The sequence below is a fragment of the Pristiophorus japonicus genome, chromosome 22 (assembly GCF_044704955.1).
Source record: "Pristiophorus japonicus isolate sPriJap1 chromosome 22, sPriJap1.hap1, whole genome shotgun sequence".
Taxonomy (NCBI): Eukaryota; Metazoa; Chordata; class Chondrichthyes; family Pristiophoridae; genus Pristiophorus; species Pristiophorus japonicus.
Window position 1 is genome coordinate 28645827 of NC_091998.1, and position 19148 is coordinate 28664974.

The 19148-nt window shown below is 45.0% G+C and overlaps 1 protein-coding gene across 1 annotated transcript in view; it reads right to left on the reverse strand.

The window, feature by feature from the left end:
• ldb3a (LIM domain binding 3a) overlaps positions 1–17503 on the reverse strand; it is a 185883-nt gene extending 168380 nt beyond the window's left edge. The window contains 2 exon segments of the mRNA XM_070865843.1: positions 15988–16128; positions 17412–17503. Of these exon segments, the coding sequence (XP_070721944.1) occupies positions 15988–16083 (96 nt within the window). The 5' untranslated portion in view covers positions 16084–16128; positions 17412–17503.
• Positions 17504–19148: the final 1645 nt, after the last annotated feature.

Genomic DNA, 19148 nt, shown 5'->3' on the forward strand with positions numbered 1-19148 from the left:
GTCGAGGGTTCGGGGCCCAGGAGCGTAGAGGGTTCGGGGCCCAGGAGCGTAGAGGGTTCGGGGCCCAGGAGCGTAGAGGGTTCGGGGGCAGCACAGGCCAGCCCACACTACGATATGTGTGCGCACTAGGTCCGTGCAGCAGAGCTGGTCTTCAGTCATCTTGGTTAACCCTTGCCACTGGACCAAGACCTAGCTCTGTCAAGGCCGTATGGTGGCTGGTGTGCAACGGCCACCACACGTTAAAAAAAATCCACGCACAGGCATCTTCCACCCTTCAATATGTAGTTCTGGATCTGGAATGTCAGGTCCCTCATTGAAACACCTGTGAACGCATCATTTTTTGGTGTAGAAGCGGGTCATCCTCGATACGAGGGACTGCCGAATACAAAGCTGTACCGGGAAAGTATGGGCAGAGGGACCTGTGGACAAACCGAGTCTGACCCATTACTCACCCAATTGTCTGATCCCCTGCACCCATTCTGCTTCTATGTAGTCGCCACAGCGGGACTGTAAAATCAACCTTCAAGTTGTATTGTTAGCTTAGAGGCAGGACAGGGAGACAGCACGATTACTGTACTGATATCAAATGACACACGTAGTCCCGCAGAAAGAACAATGGTGTTTACATTCCAAACACCTTTACTGTCAAAATTACAAGAAGCTTGGTTTGGAATCTCAAATCTCGAGAGGTCATCAAACAAAGAGAATATTCACACAACCATGCCCAATTTACAGGACTGACTCTAAAGTGGTAAAATGTTGAGACAGTCAGAATTTTCTCTTCTTCATAAATTTTCAGTCTGGTTATTAAATAAGATATGTGGCTGTGTTTAGTATTGCATAAAATTTCCAGATATAGGCCATTCGGCCCCTCTAATCTATCCCATGTGCGTATCTGGCTTCCCCTTAAATGCATCGATGCTATTCAACCACTCCCTGTTCCACATTGTCACCACTCACTGGGTAACTAGGTTTCTCTTGAATTCCTTATTGGAATGATTAATGACTATCTTATATTTATGGATCCTAGTTCCGGACTCCCCACCAGTGGAAACAGCTTCTCTGCATCCACCTCATCGAACCCTTTCATAATTTTAAAGACCGCAATCAGGTCACCCCTCAACCTTCTCTTTTCTAGAGAAAAGAGCCCAGGCCTGTTTTGCTTCCTACTACTATACAAGCAACAACCTGCATTTACATAGTGCCTTTAACCTAGTCAAACATCCCACAGGCGGGCTTCACAGGAGCATCACAAAACAACATTTGGCACCGAGTCACATCAGGAGATATTGGGACAGATGAAAAAAAGAGGTAGGTTTTAAAGAGCGTCTTAAAGGAAGAGAGAGAGGTCGAGAGGCAGAGAGGTTTAGGGAGGGAGGGCCAGAGCTTGGGGCCTCGGCAACAGAAGGCACAGCCACCAATGGTGGAGCGATTAAAATCGGGGATGCTCAAGAGGCCAGAGTTGGTTCAGCCTTGCCTGATAATTCTAAACGCAGTAGGAGCAGCAAGACATCAGCGTTTATTTTGACTTGTCCAATGTGAAGATCTTGGGTCCTTTGAATGGTTTACAACTTGGATGTTACAGGAAGAGAAAAGTTGCGTGTTTTTTTAAATCACTGAGCGACACCACGACTACTCTTACTGTTTGTGATCGTCCGACTACATTGGTTGCCTGATACTGATGTTTACACTCAGCCAGAGATTCTCCCACCCTCTTTGTTCCTTCTCGGAAATTTAGATGCAATGCAAGGGTTGATTCTGTGATCAGGCGCTCCCCAAAAGGGATGTGGCCGCAGGACGTGTTATCCTGAGAAACCGCAGGCCAGACGCACACCCCTTCACAAGATGCCTGCCCAGTAATGCCACTCCTTGCTCCATATCACCAGAATCACTGCTGTTAGCTCATTGTGGGAGAGGCTGAGCAGAAACCGAGAACGAGTTGGGATGGAGAAGAAAAGGATTGAGACACTTTCAGTTGCACGCGAAACACTGATCACACTTACAACAATAACTGCAACTTGTATTTATATAGCACTTTAATGCAGTGACACGTCCCAAGGTGCTTCACGGGAGTATTATGATTAAAAAATTTGACACCAAAGCTGCACAAGTAGAAATTAGCGCAGGTCAAAGAGGTAGGTTTTAAGGACCGTCTTGAAGGAGGAAAGAGAGGTGGAGAGGTGGAGCGATTTAGGCAGGGAGTTCCAGAGCTTGGGGCCTAGGCAACAGAAGGCACAGCTACCAATGGTTGAGCGATTATAATCAGGGATTCTCAAGAGGGCAGAATTAGAGGAGCGCAGATATCTCGGGGGGTTGTGGGTCTGGAGGAGATTAGAGATAGGGACAGGCGAGGGAATTTGAAAATAAGGATGAGAATTTTGAAATCGAGGCCTTGCTTAACCGGGAGCCAATGTAGGTCAGCGAGCACAGGGGTGATGGGTGAGCGGGACTTGGTGCGAGTTAGGACATGGACAGCCAAGCTTTGGATCATCTCTAGTTTCTGTAGGGTAGAATGTGGGAGGCCAGCCAAGAGTGCATTGGAGTTGGTGGCCAATCCCATTTATTACCTTGCAGTTCTGTACCACGGGCATCCTGTAAGTACAATCAACAAATGTCCACCTTTGTATTGCAACTTAGCACCAGCTGTATTGAAACCCACTCTAAGCCAAGAATCCCACTGGTCTAATTATATGCTTCAGACCAAAGGCTTTCCAATTCGCTCACTTTGTACAAAATAAATCAATTGGATAAAACTGCTTCGGATCAAGTGCCGTTCTACAAGAATCGCTGTTCCAATATCAGGCATTTTAAAGAAAAAATCCAATAATAAGGAGCAACAGATGGACAAGACCAGTGATATCTCACTTTACAATAATTAGGGATTATGTGACTATTTTATCCCCCTTAATTGTGCTAAGCATCATGAAAAATTCAATATCCACTTGGCAGAATGCACTGCATTCATCTTCACACTAAATACGTGATCTATTGTTACTCATGCAGAAGGCAGCTGTTGCACAACCACCACAGAAGGAAAGAATGTGAGAGAGAGAGGGATAGAGTCTTGTGAGAGATAGAGAGCGCAAGAGATTGAGCGAGCAAGAGGGAAAGCAAACAAGAGAGAGAAAAAAAGTGAAGGAATATGAGAAAAAGAAAGGAATATGCGTGAGACAGACAGAGAGAATGATTAGCTATTTAAGAACAATCGCTTTACTTATAAGTAAAACAATGCTTATCTGAGGGTCAGTAAGGAGCCAAGCTTTGGCCTGATTAGTGTTATAAAGTCAGTCAAAAATAGTCACCGTCTCAGTGAGACATTTGAGGTTGCTCACTGATCTGTGCCCACTGCCAACCATTTAAATACCCACATTATTATCTTTTGAGGAATTGGCATCATTTGGCCTGCCTTTAGAACATAAGAATTAGGAACAGGATTCGGCCATTCGGCCCCTCGGGCTAGCTCCGCAATTCAATGAGATCATGGCTGATCTTCGACCTCAACTCCACTGTCCCCATATCCCTTGATTCCCTTAATATCCAAAAATCTGTCGGTACCTGTCTTGAACATACTCAAAGACTGAGCCTCCACAGCCCTCTGGGCTAGAGAATTCCAAAGATTCACCACCCTCTGAGTGAAGAAGTTAACTGGAAAGATGACCTGGTTCCATTCTTATCAATCCAGTCGTAGCCAGAGAATCATCTGCAATGGCTTCTCTTCCGCTCCCGCACTATTATCTCTGGAGTCTCCCAAGGATGTATTCTTGGCCTCTTCCTATTTTCTATCTACATGCCGCCCCTCGGTGACATCATCCGAAAACACGGCCTCAATGTCTGCATGTGTGTTCACTACCACCACCCGGGGGAGCAGAGATTCCCTCCAACTAAAAATTGGGAAGACCGAAGTTCCTGTCTTCATTCCCCGCCCCAAACTCCTATCCCTAGCCACCGATTCCATCTCTTTCCCTGGCTACTGCTGAACCAGACCTTTCGTCACCTTGATGTCATATTTGACCCCAAGTTGAGCTTCCGACCACATAGCCACTCGGTAAGATCGCCTACTTCCACCTCCATAATATCGCCTGTCTCTGCCCCTGCCTCAACTCATCTGTTGCTGAAACCCTCATCCATGCCTTGGTTATCTCCAGACTTGGATTATTCCAATGCTCTTCTGGCCGGCCTCCCATCTTCCACACTCCATAAATTTGAGCTCATCCAAAACTCGCTGCCTGCGTCCTAACTCGCACCAAGTCCTGCTCACCCATCATCCCTGTGCTCGCTGACCTACATTGGCTCCCTGTTAAGCAACGCCTCAATTTTAAAATTCTCATCCTTGCTTTCAAATCCCTCTATAGCCTCGCTCCTCCCTATCTCCAATCTTCTCCAGTCCCACAACCTTTCTCCCGCGCCCCCCCCCCCAACCTCCCCGAAATATCTGCACTCCTCAAATTCTGGCTTCTTGCCCGTCCCTGATTTTCATCGTCCCACCATTGGCGGCCGTGCCTTCAGCTGTCCAGGCCCCAAGCTCTGGAATTCCCTCCATAAACATTTCTGCCTCTCTGTCCTCCTTGAAGACCCTCTTAGATCTGTCCTAATATCTCCTTCTGTGGCTCAGTGTCAAATTGTGTTTGATCACAGTCCTCTGAAGTGCCTTTGGACCTTTTACTACCTTAAAGGTGCCATACAAATGCAATTTGTTGCGATCGTTGTTGGCAGACTCGCTGCCATTTAGAATAGCAACATATGGTATTAAAACAAGTGAAGGCACAACTTGTTGGGCAGCTCTGACATGCATGGCTCAACCCAACATTGGAATGAGACATGTCCTTAGATATACAGAAGAAAACTGATGAGGGGGAGAATGCAATTTGAGATGACTAACAGATAGTTTTGAAGTTATTTTGTAGCTTCTTCTCTCCTAATGGTCCAACAGCAGTTCCTCGATGTCCTTTATGTCCACCTTATCCTCAACGATTCAGAAGCAGTACCTTTCCCACACTATATTAGTGAGAGGCTTACACTACCCAACTTATAAGTAATCTGCTAATTGCATTCAATGAGGTTTAGTGCAAGAAAATGCAGTTGGAAATGGCAGATATTCACATGCAGGTTTACACACTGAAAAGCAACTGACGTTCTTACGTGCCAATAAATTTCAATACCAAGTACAATAACGAGTAAAATACCAAAAGTACAATAGTACAGATATATGCAAAACGTCTGTAATGGGTCAATTGTCCTTTGTAAGAAATTATGATAAGCAGTTCTTACACATTAATAGCTACAGTAAAATAGCACAGACACAAAACTTCATGCAAAATATTAGCCAATTTGCTCAACTAGGATATAGGGAATTAGACCCCAGAGTCTCAGTCAATTCGATGACCAAGATGTGTGTGTTACATCTCCAATTCATCCACCTGCAAGTCTCCTGTATGAACTGTTTCCCACAGGCAGGGAGTGACTGAGGGACTGATCTCATTCAAAAAAAACACCAATTTTAAAAAGGTGCTATTTCATTCTCCCGCCCTTCCTTAGGTGTGAAATATAACACTGGTTCGAGTGCATTACAACAGTGACTACACATTGAAAAGTACTTCATTGGCTGTAAAACGCTTTGGAGATGTCCAGTGGTCGTGAAAGGCGCTATATAAATCCAAGTCCAAGTCTTTCTTGTTAGAGGTTCCACACCAATTCAACGATACCTCGCGCATTAAACAGAAAATATACAGCACTGTCTGAGTGATACGTTTAATCCTGATCCCTGAAGATTGCACAAAACTTCACAATGGAATAAACCAGTTTCTTTTTTCAAATCAAACAAAGAATTAACTTGCATTTCTGGAACACCATTCAAATCCTCAAAATGTCTCAAAGCACTTCACCGTTAATGAGCTACTTCTAAAGTGCCATCACTGTTACCTTGGCAACATAACATATTGGCTAATATTTTGCATTAAGTTTGATGTTTGTGCAAATTAATGAAAGGAACCAAATGGACGCTTTGGTCAAAGGGATTCATTTAGACCTGATCATTTCAGGGGTGCCCCCTTACTGAGGAAGGTGAATAACTTCAACATACTTCCATATAGAGGAAATTCAACCGAGCACACTGACCCCCCTCCCGCTTTCCAAAGATAACCATGTGAAAGTTCTGGGAGCTGAAACTAATATCTCAATTTGAGGTTGACCAGACCACTTACATTCCACTGTGAGGATACTTCAGTGTCCCCGCTGCAAGGGACATCATGTTCTATGAAGCGTGTGATTATCTTTCTGTTTTCATATCTCAATAACCTTCAATCACTTCTCAACCACATACTTGTCCAGCTCCTTAGAAAAAGAATGAATCTGCATGACATTAATGGCCTCTGCTGCAAGTTGAATTTTCACACCTCCTGTGCTGGAGCAATAACCATTTGATTTCCACTCTCACTTAAGACGACGTTAATCTTACACTGGTGCCATGAAGCTGTGCAATCACCATTTACTTCCAATGCAAAAAAAGGTTTTGTTCCCAAAAAAGCAGCAGGCATCTCTCTCCATTTCTCAATTTTATTTTTTCTGGCAGGATGTGGTCATAAAAGATCGCAGGTCAAGACATGCCAGACTCAGTCAGGCAGCATCATAATTCTCTCATTTGCTCAGCTGTTACCATTCATATGGTATAATGTTGGCAAGTGTGAGGTCATACACTTTGGCAGAAAAAAATCAAAGAGCAAGTTATTATTTAAATGGAGAAAGATTGCAAAGTGCTGCAGTACAGCAGGACCTGGGGGTACTTGTGCATGAAACACAAAACGATAGTATGCAGGTACAAGTGATCAGGAAGGCCAATGGAATCTTGGCCTTTATTGCAAAGGGGATGGAGTATAAAAGCAGGGAAGTCTTGCTACAGTTATACAGGGTATTGGTGAGGCCACACCTGGAATACTGCGTGCAGTTTTGGTTTCCATATTTACAAAAGGATCTACTTGCTTTGGAGGCTGTTCAGAGAAGGTTCACTAGGTTGATTCCGGAGATGAGGGGGTTGACTTATGAGGAAAGGTTGAGTAGGTTGAGTCTCTATTCATTAGAATTCAGAAGAATGAGAGGTGATCTTATCGAACCGTATAAGATTATGAGGGGGCTTGACAAGGTGGATGCAGAGAGGATGTTTTCACTGATGGGGGAGACTAGAACTAGAGGGCATGATCTTAGAATAAGACTGAGATGAGGAGAAATTTCTTCTCTCAGAGGGTTGTAAATCTGTGGAATTCGCTGCCTCAGAAAGCTGTGGAAGCTCGGCATTGAATAAATTTAAAACAGAAATAGACAGTTTCTTAAATGATAATGTGATAAGGGGTTATGGGGAGCGGGCGGGGAGGTGGAGCTGAGTCCATGATCAGATCAGTCATGATCTTATTGAATGGTGGAGCAGGCTCGAGGGGCCGTATGTCCTATCTCTTATATGCACCAATAAAAACACACATGACCAGTCTAATTCCACCCCACTCCTCTCAACTGCACCTCCCAGATATATCTACAGCTGCCCTAGGCCAGGAAGTATTAACTCAGAAGGCTTATCCTACTAGGAGAGATTGAGTAGAATGGGTCTGTACTCTCTGGAGTTTAGAAGAATGAGAGGTGACCTCATTGAAACATACAAGATTCTGAGGGGGATTGACAGGGTAGATGCTGAGAGGCTGTTTCCCCTTGGCTGGAGAGTCTAGAACAAGGGGACACAGTCTCAGGTTAAGAGGTCAGCCTTTTAAGACTGAGATGAGGAGGAATTTCTTTGGAATTTTTTGCTCCGATGTGCTGTGGATGCTCAGTCGCTGAGTATATTCAAGGCTGAGAGAGACAGATTTATGGACTCCAGAGGAATCAAGGGATATGGGGATAGGGCAGGAAAGTGGAGTTGAGGTCAATGATCAGCCATGATCTCATTGCATGGAGGAGCAGGCTCGAAGGGCCGAATGGCCTACTCCTGCTCCCATTTCTTGTTTTCTTATGCACACAGTTTAAAGCCAGTAAAGAATCTCCCCAGGTATGTCTGTGTTACCATCATCAGGTGAAACTCAATGCTAAATAAAACTCAGGGGCCATGGTGGGATTGAACAAAGAAGAGTGGAATTTATGCGACTGAACAATCCAATCGGTGTAAATTCCCACTCACTACTTTACCCTGAACTATCTGCTGTGATAATCTCATTCCCTCATCACCCCCAGCCTGGCTGCTCTCCACTGGCTCCCTGTCCCCCGTTGCTTCAGATTCAAAATCCTTCTCCGCGTTGATAAATTCCACCAAGGTGATGTTTTCCCACAACCCCACACCCCCAACTCCCCCAACCCCACACCCCAAACTCCCCCAACCCCACACCTCCAACTCCCCCAACCCCCAACTCCGCCAACCCCACACCCCCAACCCCACACCCCCAACCCAACTCCCCCAACCCAACTCCCCCAACAACAACCTCTTCCAGCCCCAAGGTCCTCTGATTCTGGCCTCCTGCACATCTCACCCACCCTCCCAACTCCCAGTGCCCCTCGCTTGGTTGCTGAGATCTTGGCCATTTTCAGCAGTCAGTCTTCTGATTCGTCTCTCTACTACATGAAGTTACTTTAGCTATTTTATTATATTGAAAGGCGAGATACAAACGGAAGCTGTTGTTGCAATTGCATTATTAGTTGGCAGCTGAGGCTCAGTGGGTAGCACTTTCGACTCTGAGTCAGAACGTTGTGGGTTCAAGTCCCACTCCAGAAATTTGAGCACATAAATCCAGATTGACACTCCAGTGCAGTGTTGAGGGAGTGCTGCATTGTTGCAGGTGCTGTCTTTCGGATGAGACGTTAAACAGAGGTCCCTTTTGCCCTCTCAGGTGGACGGAAAAGATCCCACGGCACTATTTCGAAGAAGAGCACTGGAGTTATCCCCGGTGTCCTGGGTCAATATTTATCCCTCAATCAACATAACAAAAAGATTCTCTGGTCATTATCATATTGCTGTTTGTGGGAGCTTGCTGTGTGCAAATTGGCTGCCGCGTTTCCCACATTACAACAGTGACTACACTCCAAAAATACTTCATTGGCTGTAAAGTGTTTTGAGACATCCGGTGGTCGTGAAAGGTGCTATATAAATGCAAGTCTTTCTTTTCTTTCACTAATACAGATGTGCCAGTTGAAGTAGACAGGGTATAAGGTGACCTTGCAACCTTTCTGCTCCGGTCGCCTAGCCCATAAATCAACGACTGATGACTCACAGTCACATAACAATCATTTCACAACATATTAATAGATAATTTTTCAGAAAGAGAATGAAATGGACACGGCCATTCATTACACAAACAATGACTGGCCTGCAATCCCCAATGAGAGCTTAGGAATCCCATTTGTGCAGTCAGTGGAACATTGGATGACATCACCCATCCACAAATTTCCTTTTGTTCTCGACAGTGACCTGGATCAAACAACTGGCAGGGCTTCTCGGTTTACTAGCTCACTGTGTCATAGAGTAAGGGACATGGGTTGCTGCCTGTATTTCACCATCACAACCTGCAAATGCCAACTAAGCAGTTCTATAGAGCGTGAGGGAGCCTCTCGTCTACAGTTTATACTCATCATGAACAATATCTGAATATTTTTCCAGCAGTTTTCCAGCTCTCCTCAAGATGTTCTCTCTTGTCACTCTGTCCTATCTTCCGGTCTCAGTGAGTTATGTACAAAAGAGGGTTTCCGATGATTCAATGATAATTGAGTAAGCTCTGCTTCCAACAGTTAAATGAACTTCAACTCATAATAAACGGGTGTGGGAAACATAGAAACATAGAAACATTAAAAATAGGTGCAGGAGTAAGTCATTCGGCCCTTCGAGCCTGCACCACCATTCAATATGATCATGGCTGATCATGCAACTTCAGTACCCCATTCCTGCTTTCTCTCCATACCCCTTGATCCCTTTAGCTGTAAGGGCCATATCTAACTCCCTTTTGAATATATCTAACGAACTGGCCTCAACAACTTTCTGTGGTAGAGAATTCCACATGCTCACAACTCTGAGTGAAGAAGTTTCTCCTCATCTCAGTCCTAAATGGCTTACCATAGGCAGTGACTAGTGGGGTACCGCAAGGTTCTGTGCTGGGGCCCCAGCTGTTTACATTGTACATTAATGATTTAGACGAGGGGATTAAATGTAGTATCTCCAAATTTGCAGATGACACTAAGTTGGGTGGCAGTGTGAGCTGTGAGGAGGATGCTATGAGGCTGCAGAGTGACTTGGATAGGTTAGGTGAGTGGGCAAATGCATGGCAGATGAAGTATAATGTGGATAAATGTGAGACAGATTATTATCTGAATGGTGACAGATTAGGAAAAGGGGAGGTGCAACAAGACCTGGGTGTCATGGTACATCAGTCATTGAAGGTTGGCATGCAGGTACAGCAGGCGGTTAAGAAAGCAAATGGCATGTTGGCCTTCATAGCAAGGGGATTTGAGTACAGGGGCAGGGAGGTGTTGCTACAGTTGTACAGGGCCTTGGTGAGGCCACACCTGGAGTATTGTATACAGTTTTGGTCTCCTAACTTGAGGAAGGACATTCTTGCTATTGAGGGAGTGCAGCGAAGGTTCTGGACTTCCCCAACATTGGGAACATTCTTCCTGCATCTAACCTGTTCAATCCCGTCAGAATTTTATATGTTTCTATGAGATCCCCTCTCATTCTTCTAAATTCCAGTGAATATAAGCCTAGTCGATCCAGTTTTTCTTCATATGTCAGTCCTGCCATCCCGGGAATCAGTCTGGTGAACCTTTGCTGCACTCCCTCAATAGCAAGAATGTCCTTCCTCAGATTAGGAGACCAAAACTGTACACAATATTCAAGGTGTGGCCTCACCAAGGCCATGTACAACTGCAGTAAGGCCTCCCTGTTCCTATACTCAAATCCTCTCTCCATGAAGGCCAACATGCCATTTGCCTTCTTCACTGCCTGCTGTACCTGCATGCCTACTTTCAATGACTGATGTACCATGACACCCAGGTCTCATTGCATCTCCCCTTTTCCTAATCTGTCACCATTCAGATAATATTTTGCCTCCCAGTTTTTGCCACCAAAGTCGATAAGTTCACATTTATCTACATTATTCTGCATCTGCCATGCATTTGCCCATTCACCTAACCTGTTCAACTCATGTTTAGGAAAGGTGACCAGAAGTCTGGTCAAAGCAGGAGAGAGAAGTGAACTGGAGAGGCAGAGGTGTCAGGGAGAGAATTCCAGAGTTTCGGATCCAGACTGCTAAAAATTTCTTCTGCTGATACGGGGGAATGGGGGAAAGGGAGAACAGTCACAAGAAGTCAGTCAGAGGAACAAAAGAGTTGAGGTGAGGTGGGGTTGGATATAGGATTGGAGTAAATGGCAGATATTGGGCAAGGCGGGAGCATGGAGGAATTTAAAGGCAAAGGTTTTAAACACGAGACATTGGGAGCCAGCATCAGTCAGTAAGGACTGGAGTGATGGATGAGCAGTACTTGGTGCAGGAGTTGATATGTACAGCAGGGTTTTGGATAATTTAGGGTTTATGGAAGGTGGAAGATGGGAGGCCAGCAGTGTGTTGGAGTAGTCAGGTCTAGAGATTTATAATGGAATGGCTATGGTAGGAGCAGGGGGCTGGGCAGGCAATGTTGTGGGGGTGGAAGCAAGCGATCTATAGATGAGGATGTGGGGTTTGAACCTCATCTTGGGGTAAGTATGATGCTGTAGTTGCAAATAGTCTGGTTGAACCCAAGAGTGTGGACAAGGTAGAAGATGGAATTAGTGGCGAGGGACCAGGAGTGGCAGTGACGGAGGCTAAAGACCATGGACTTGATCTTTCCAGCATTGAGCTGGAAGAAGTCAAGACTCGTCCGAGACTGGAGCAGCACACACTCTCACTAGAAGAAACATTCCCAGTTTTATTGCGGGCTAGAACACCTATAGAGATATCAAGAACCCCTTGCCAGAATCTGTGTTCTCAACATGAGTCTATATCAAATACAGCAATTTTTGTTGCAATGGGAGTACTCAGTCACAATTCTCTGTACAATCCTGATCAATCACCTGTTTTCAAATGCAATCTGAAACAGCAATTGCAACAATGGAGTGTAAGGGCTAGCATTCTCAAAGATAACCGAGGACCAGAGTCGAAGGAGAAAATTTCTCCAATAGCCTGGGAAGCATTGGGTGGGGCCACAATGTTCATTTTCAAGAAAAACTTACTTAGCACATACAGTCCCACTTGCCGAAAACAGATTACCTTGAACCGAAACACAGTCGTCCACATACTGTCATAACAGGATGGTAATCCCACTCACAATGGAAATAGCCAAGTAAATAATGGTTCATGAGAGTTTTGCCATCAGATATAACTAAAATAAGATCAAGCTATCGAACTAATGGGCTTATAGCTTATCATCCCGCTGTTTCAGCAATCTCCCTCATTTTCAGTGATATATCAGTTGCTTTGTGCCACTTTCGTTAATTGGCCTTTGGCCAACCAACAAAGTCACAGACAATGTTTTCCCTTCCTGATTGTTCTGGAGATTTTAGTGTGCAGAGTAACTGACCACATCGTGTTCGAAAAGCATTCAGGACATTAACGATTAACTTACATAGGGAAATGACTTTTGGTAACAAAATAAATCTTTAAGAGACAAGTTGCTTTACGCCAATGAACAAAATGGCCGCATTAAGTAGTTGATCGAGTTAGGGTGCAACAAAGATGGGTTTTTGCACTTTGCAGTTTGGACCACACAAGATAACAAGTGTCGGAAACTTTGGGCAATTTCAAATAGGCTGAGAAAAGGATCGAGATTGATGCATAAGATTCTGGTTTAGAAGAGTGTGGATAGCAGGAGTTAAATCCGAGGGGAAGCAGAAGAGGGCAGCAAATTGGCTTACAGTTGAACGCTCAATGCTGGTGCCCAGCAGGATGAACAAAGTCTCTGGGCATTGGAGCCTTTTTTTTTTTACACCTTTAGTGAGCACCATGTCAATGGGTGAAAGGGAGGTTCCTCATGAATAATCACCAGAGTCATGTAGGGTTTTTGAACCAACTTAATCCCTGCTTAAACTTCAACCTGTGACTTGTTCACACCCAAGAGAAAGTCAGTTTGGATCGGTTATGTATTTACTTCATGGGGTTCTTTGCTTAAGAATTCATAGCAACACATTGCTATCAAGAACTAGTTGGTTTATTAACAAAGGTTTAACAATCACACTGCACATTACCAGTTCATCCACTAAGCTCACAACTGCATACCTCATCGTGGATGACCTAGAATCAACTAGCTGGGGTTTTATTGAGTCTTGTGAACATCATGTGACTGGCTAAGCCACTCACAATGCAACAGCTCTACAAACCTGTGAGCATCCTCACAGGAGCATACATTACAGGGTCAAGAACAGATTGGGTATGGAGTGCTCGCAGAGTCCAACTGTACCAATTTTAACTGTTCTTTTCATTTGGATTCTGTAGCCTGGCAACACACTTGTAGAGCCAGCTTTAGCCGGGGCTGCGGTCAGAACCTGGGCACCAGAATATGATTTAGCAGAAAAATCCTGGGATCAGACCAAATAATCTGAATTAAGGACAACAAGAGCAGCTTATGGACGTGTCTGCTTTCAATTGATACATGATGGAAGTATTTATGCTTATGTTTTTCACTCACAAAATTGAAGAGCATCACTGTGGGGTAAATACTTGCGTCACTGTGGGGTAAATGATTGCATCACTGTGGGGTAAATGCTTGCGTCACTGTGGGGTAAATGCTTGCGTCACTGTGGGGTAAATGATTGAGTCACTGTGGGGTAAATGCTTGCCCATGTGTGATGGGGAAACTTTCTGTTCAATCATATTTTGAGGGTCAGCTTCAAAGTGATTTATTGCAAAAACGGTGCTGTTGGCCCAAATTAGGGCAATGTCTCCCCCCACTCCCACACCACCTCCACAGAGTCTGCTTTTGCAGCAGCTCAATTCAGCACAGATTAGGTGATAGAGTTCACACATAAAATAATAAGAACTTTTATTTATATAGCGCCTTTAACATAGTAAAACGTCCCAAGGTGCTTCACAACAGTGTTACAGACAAACAGATAAATTTGACACCGAGCCACAGAAGAAATTAAGGCAGTCGATCAAAAGCTTGTTTAAAGAGGTAGGTTTTAACGAGCGTCGAGAGATAGAGAAGCGTCGAAGTTTAGGGAGGGAGTTCCAGAGCTTAGAGCCCAGACAGCTGAAGGCACGGCCACCGATGGTTGAGCAGTTATAATGAGGGATGTTCAAGAGGCCAGAATTTGAGGAGCGCAGACATCTTGTGGGATTGTGAGGCTGAAAAAGATTACAGAGATAGGGAGGGGCGAGACCATGGAGTGATGTGTAAACAAGGATGAGAATTTTGAAATCGAGGTTTTGTTTAATTGGGAACCAATGTAGGTCAGCGAGCACAGGGGTGATGGTGATCTTGACTTGGTTCGGGTTAGTGCACGGGCTGCTGAGTTTTGGATGATTTAAAGTTTACGTAGTGTGGAATGTGGAAGACCGGCCAGGAGTGAGTTGGAGTAGTCAAGTCTAGTGGTAACAAAGGAATGAATGAGGGTTTCAGCAGCAGATAAGCTGAGGCAGGGACAGAGGCGGGCAAAAGGCGATTTTAGTTATGCCACGGATACGTGGCTGGAAACGAATTTCAGGGTCAAATGTGACACCTAGGTTGCGAACAGTCTTGTTCACCCTCAGACTGATGCTAGGGAGAGCGATGGAGTCAGTGGTTAGGGAACGCAGTTTGTGGCAGGGACCAAAGATAATGGCTTCGGTCTCCCCAATACTTAATTGGAGAACATTTCTGCTCATCTAGTACTGGATGTCGGACAAGCAATCTGACAATTTAGAGGCCATGGAGGGATCGACAGAAGTGGTGGAGAGGTGGAGCTGGGTGTTGTCTGTGTACATGTGGAAACTGACTCCGTGTTTTCGGATGATATCGCCAAGGGGCAACATATAGATGAGAAATAAGAGGGGGCCAAGGACAGAACCTTGGGGGACACCAGAGATAATGATGCGGGAGTGGGAAGAGAAGCCATTGCTGAAGATTTTCTGGCTACGATTAGATGGATAAGAATGGAATCAGGGGAGTGCAGTCCCTCCCAGTTGGACGTTGGTGGAGGATGGAGCGGTCAACTGTGACAAAGGCTGCAGACAGGTCCAGAATGAGGAGGAGGGATAGTTTACCTTTGTCACACTCACAATGGATGTCATTTGTGACTTTGAGGAGAGCAGTTTCGGTACTGTGGCAAGGGAGAAAGCCAAATTGAAGGAATTCAAACATTGAATTCATGGAAAGATGGTCACGGATTTCAGTACTTGGACAGGAAAGGGAGGTTGGCGATGGGGCGATAGCTAGCAAGCAAAGTGGGGTCAAGGGGTTTTTTTTTGAGGAGAGGGGTGATGATGGCAGATTTGAAGGAGAGGGGAACTGTACCCGAGGAGAGAGAACCATTAACAATGTCGGCTAACATGGGAGCCAGAAAAAATAGTTGGGTGGTCAGCAGTTTAGTGGGAATAGGGTCAAGGGGGCAGGAAGTGGGTCTCATAGATAAGAGGAGATTGGAGAGATTAAGAGGGGAAGTCAAAGAGAAACGAAAGATATGAGTTTAGGGCTAGGGCAGGTGGATAACATGTCAATAACAGAGATTGATTTCGGAGTAAAATGACGACACGCCCTGTAATAAAAGATTCGATGTCACTGTGTGGTTTACACACCGGAAATCGCTGTATGTGAGCAATAACTGAGGGCAGCGAAAACTCGTGGAGTTCGAATATTCCCAACCAACCAACTTTTGGGCGGTTTCAAACCGTCCAACCCAAACTGGCTCTTTGATAGTGCTTATATTTTTAAAAAGTGACTTTTCTAATACAACAGGAACACACAGGTCTTGCCAGTTTGGAGATGAAATGGAGAAGCAGGCAGCAAGCATGAACTTACTCTGGAAATAGTCAAAGGCATGTTGAAATCCTTCCCTCCTTGCAGCCTGAAGCCCCAGGGTGCAGGACCAGACAGGGACACATTATACGCCGACATCGTTCACTCTCCCACCAGCCACTGAAGTTGTTACTTGAGAAAGGGCTGGGGGAGAAACAAGAAAAGTTCATGAATAAAATGCAATCATTTTTAAAAATCATCGAATGAATGGTTTGCCCATTGAAAAGGACTGAAGGGTCGCCCAAGAATAGAAACAAGTGGTCATGCAGTGACAGATCACAGCTAGAAGTGGGCCATATATGGACTGTAACACAACACCCAATATGCCAGGATTGTGTGACTCACAACACCAATATAGGACACTGTCACACAGATTTTTCTAGGTTTCTTAAACTCCCCAAATCTATTCAGAAATTTTGAAAATAAAAAAGTCATTGAACAGGTGCAGCATAATCTGAGCAACTCCGATTGTATTTGGTACCAAGCATTCTAATATGGACCAGCTTTCAATATTAACTATAACATTGATTTAAAAGTTTAAAAAAAATTATAATGTGTGGTGTAACATTTTTGGCTGTTAGTGAGACATAATTATTGTTGGTTATGAATTTAATAAAATGCATTCTTTCTTTTTAAGCGACAGAGGGTTTAAGAGCTTGAAAATCCCGTCAGTTGACAATTCATTCCAGAGTGGATTAAAATATTTCTGCAACTCGCATTTTATCAGCGTTTCAATGGGAGTTAAACAGAAACTCTCGTTTCATTCCCCGATCCTCCCAAATGTCAGAGCTCACAAGCAATTAATTAAAAAAATTAAACCGCAAAGAGTGCATGCCATTCACGCCACCGATCAATTTCACCACTTCAAGGTGTTTAATCGCTGTCAGATCGCAAATAATAACTTTAAAAAGGACAAAGTGTCACATAGTACATTGCAGCAAAATGCATCCGTTTTCTTGCTGATTGTAGTCGGGGTGGGGGGGGGAGCTTGTGACAGTTTTAGTTGCAAAAGGCGAACAGCGAGCAAGACGCTTCTGTGACGCTCACAGCCAAACACAAGGGACTGGAAGTTTATTGCGAGACAACAGAACTGCAGCATTTAGCTGGGAAACTACGTTTGCAAGCAGGAGCATTATTAAAGGACAGGTGCGCGCATACAATACGTCTCCAATTTTGTTTTACCATTATCTAAGCCTTTCCCCCCTTAAACTATCTACATTTTGAAACCCCCCCCCTCCTCCTCCCCAAATCATCTCGACTGCAAACTAAAGCTGCCAGTAAGTCAAATGCAAATAACCAACAGATCACATGCAGCAAACACCGTTTATGTTGCATGCAAAAAATGCAGGGATTGGAAGCCGGCGCTGCAAATGCACCAGAAGAGGGGGAGTAATTTAAAATAAAAGCAGAAGAGATGTTTGCTGTACCTGCTCGCGGTTGCTGCTGTTCTCCTCCGTCCTCTCAAGCGAAGCAGTGCACTATCAGTAAGCGCCTTTATCCGCTCCCAGCCCGGGGCTGACGTCAGCTGATAGGCATTGACAGCCGGCCGGGCGCTTTAAGGTGAGCAATAGTGAGCCTGAGCATTTAACACTGACGCGGCAGTGCCCACACCTTCCCCAGGTCCCCCGCACAGAGAATGAGCGGTTGCCACCAGAAATATTGAGAGAGAGAAAAAAAATAATTTTTTCTGCTCTGTAACAATTGCAAACTTCTGTCTGGAAACATAGAAACATAGAAAATAGGCGCAGGAGTAGGACAATCGGCTCTTCGAGCCTGCACCACCATTCAATAAGATCATGGCTGATCATTCCCTCAGTACCCCTTTCCTGCTTTCTCTCCATACCCCTTAATCCCTTTAGCCTTAAGGGCCATATCAAATATATCCAACGAACTGGCATCAACAACTCTCTGCAGTAGGGAATTCCACAACTCTCTGAGTGAAGAAGTTTCTCCTCATCTCAGTCTTAAATGGCTTACCCCTTATCCTTAAACTGTGTTCCCTGGTTCTGGACTTCCCCAACATCGGGAACATTCTTCCCGCATCTAACCTGTCCAGTCCCGTCAGAATCTTCTAAGTTTCTATGAGATCCCCTCTCATTCTTCTATTTGCACTAGCAAACATTGTATCATTATGTTAAATCGAGTGTCAACTTGTGCTCAAGGTCTTGGGATGTAAATTAAACACGGCTTATGATCACAGTCAGGTAACCTCACTTTGGTTATAAAAGATACAGGGGTTAGGTGTGAATATGTCTTATATATATAATGGAAAAGTCTCTCGAATCTCTCCTGTCTTCCACCCTGTCACAGATCTTCCCTTTTGTTCTTCCCCTCTCCCTTTCGGTGCTGGTTAAGAATCTGGTCTTTCTGAACACTCTCCAGTTCTGACGAAGGGTCACAGACCCGAGACGTTAACTCTGCTTCCTCTCCACAGATGCTGCCTGACCCGCTGAGATTTCCAGCATATTCCAGATTCCAGCATCCGCGGTATTTTGCTTTTGTGTTGTGTGAATATGTCTTTGTTGCGACACATTTAGTTTTGCTCATTAAAAAGTTGGATTGAATTTTTAAAAACAAAACGGCCGTGAACATTTTAATCACTGTGTTTGATTTGCCAATGTGCCTGTACCAAAACTGTCCTTTTTAGTGCTGGGGCACAATTATTGCAGGAGACCTGTGGTCTGACAATAACTGGGACACACTGTCAGATCTATATGTCACAGTGACTGGGGCCAAACTGGATTATGTGTGAAACAGGTCTCTGAGGGGATGGGCCCCCTTGAACCCCAGCATGAAGATTTCTCCTGAATGTGGATCACAACAATCACTATGAATGGTATGAAAATCTTCGGAGGTGCCTGGACCTGCACTGTGACCCTTCACCCCTTCCCCACATACTGTGACCCCCCTACCATCCCCCCGTACTGACCCCCGCTCCCCCTGCACTGTGATCCTTCACCCTTTCCCCTTGCACTGTGACCTTCCCCTCCCCCACATTATGATCTTCCCCACCCTGTGACCCTCCCCCACCCACACTCTGACCCCTCCCACACACTCTGACTGCCCTCCCCCCACACTGTGACCCCTTTCCCAACACACTGTGACCCCCTCCCCGACACTGTCACCCCTTTCCCACCACACTGTGACCCCCTCCCCCACACTGT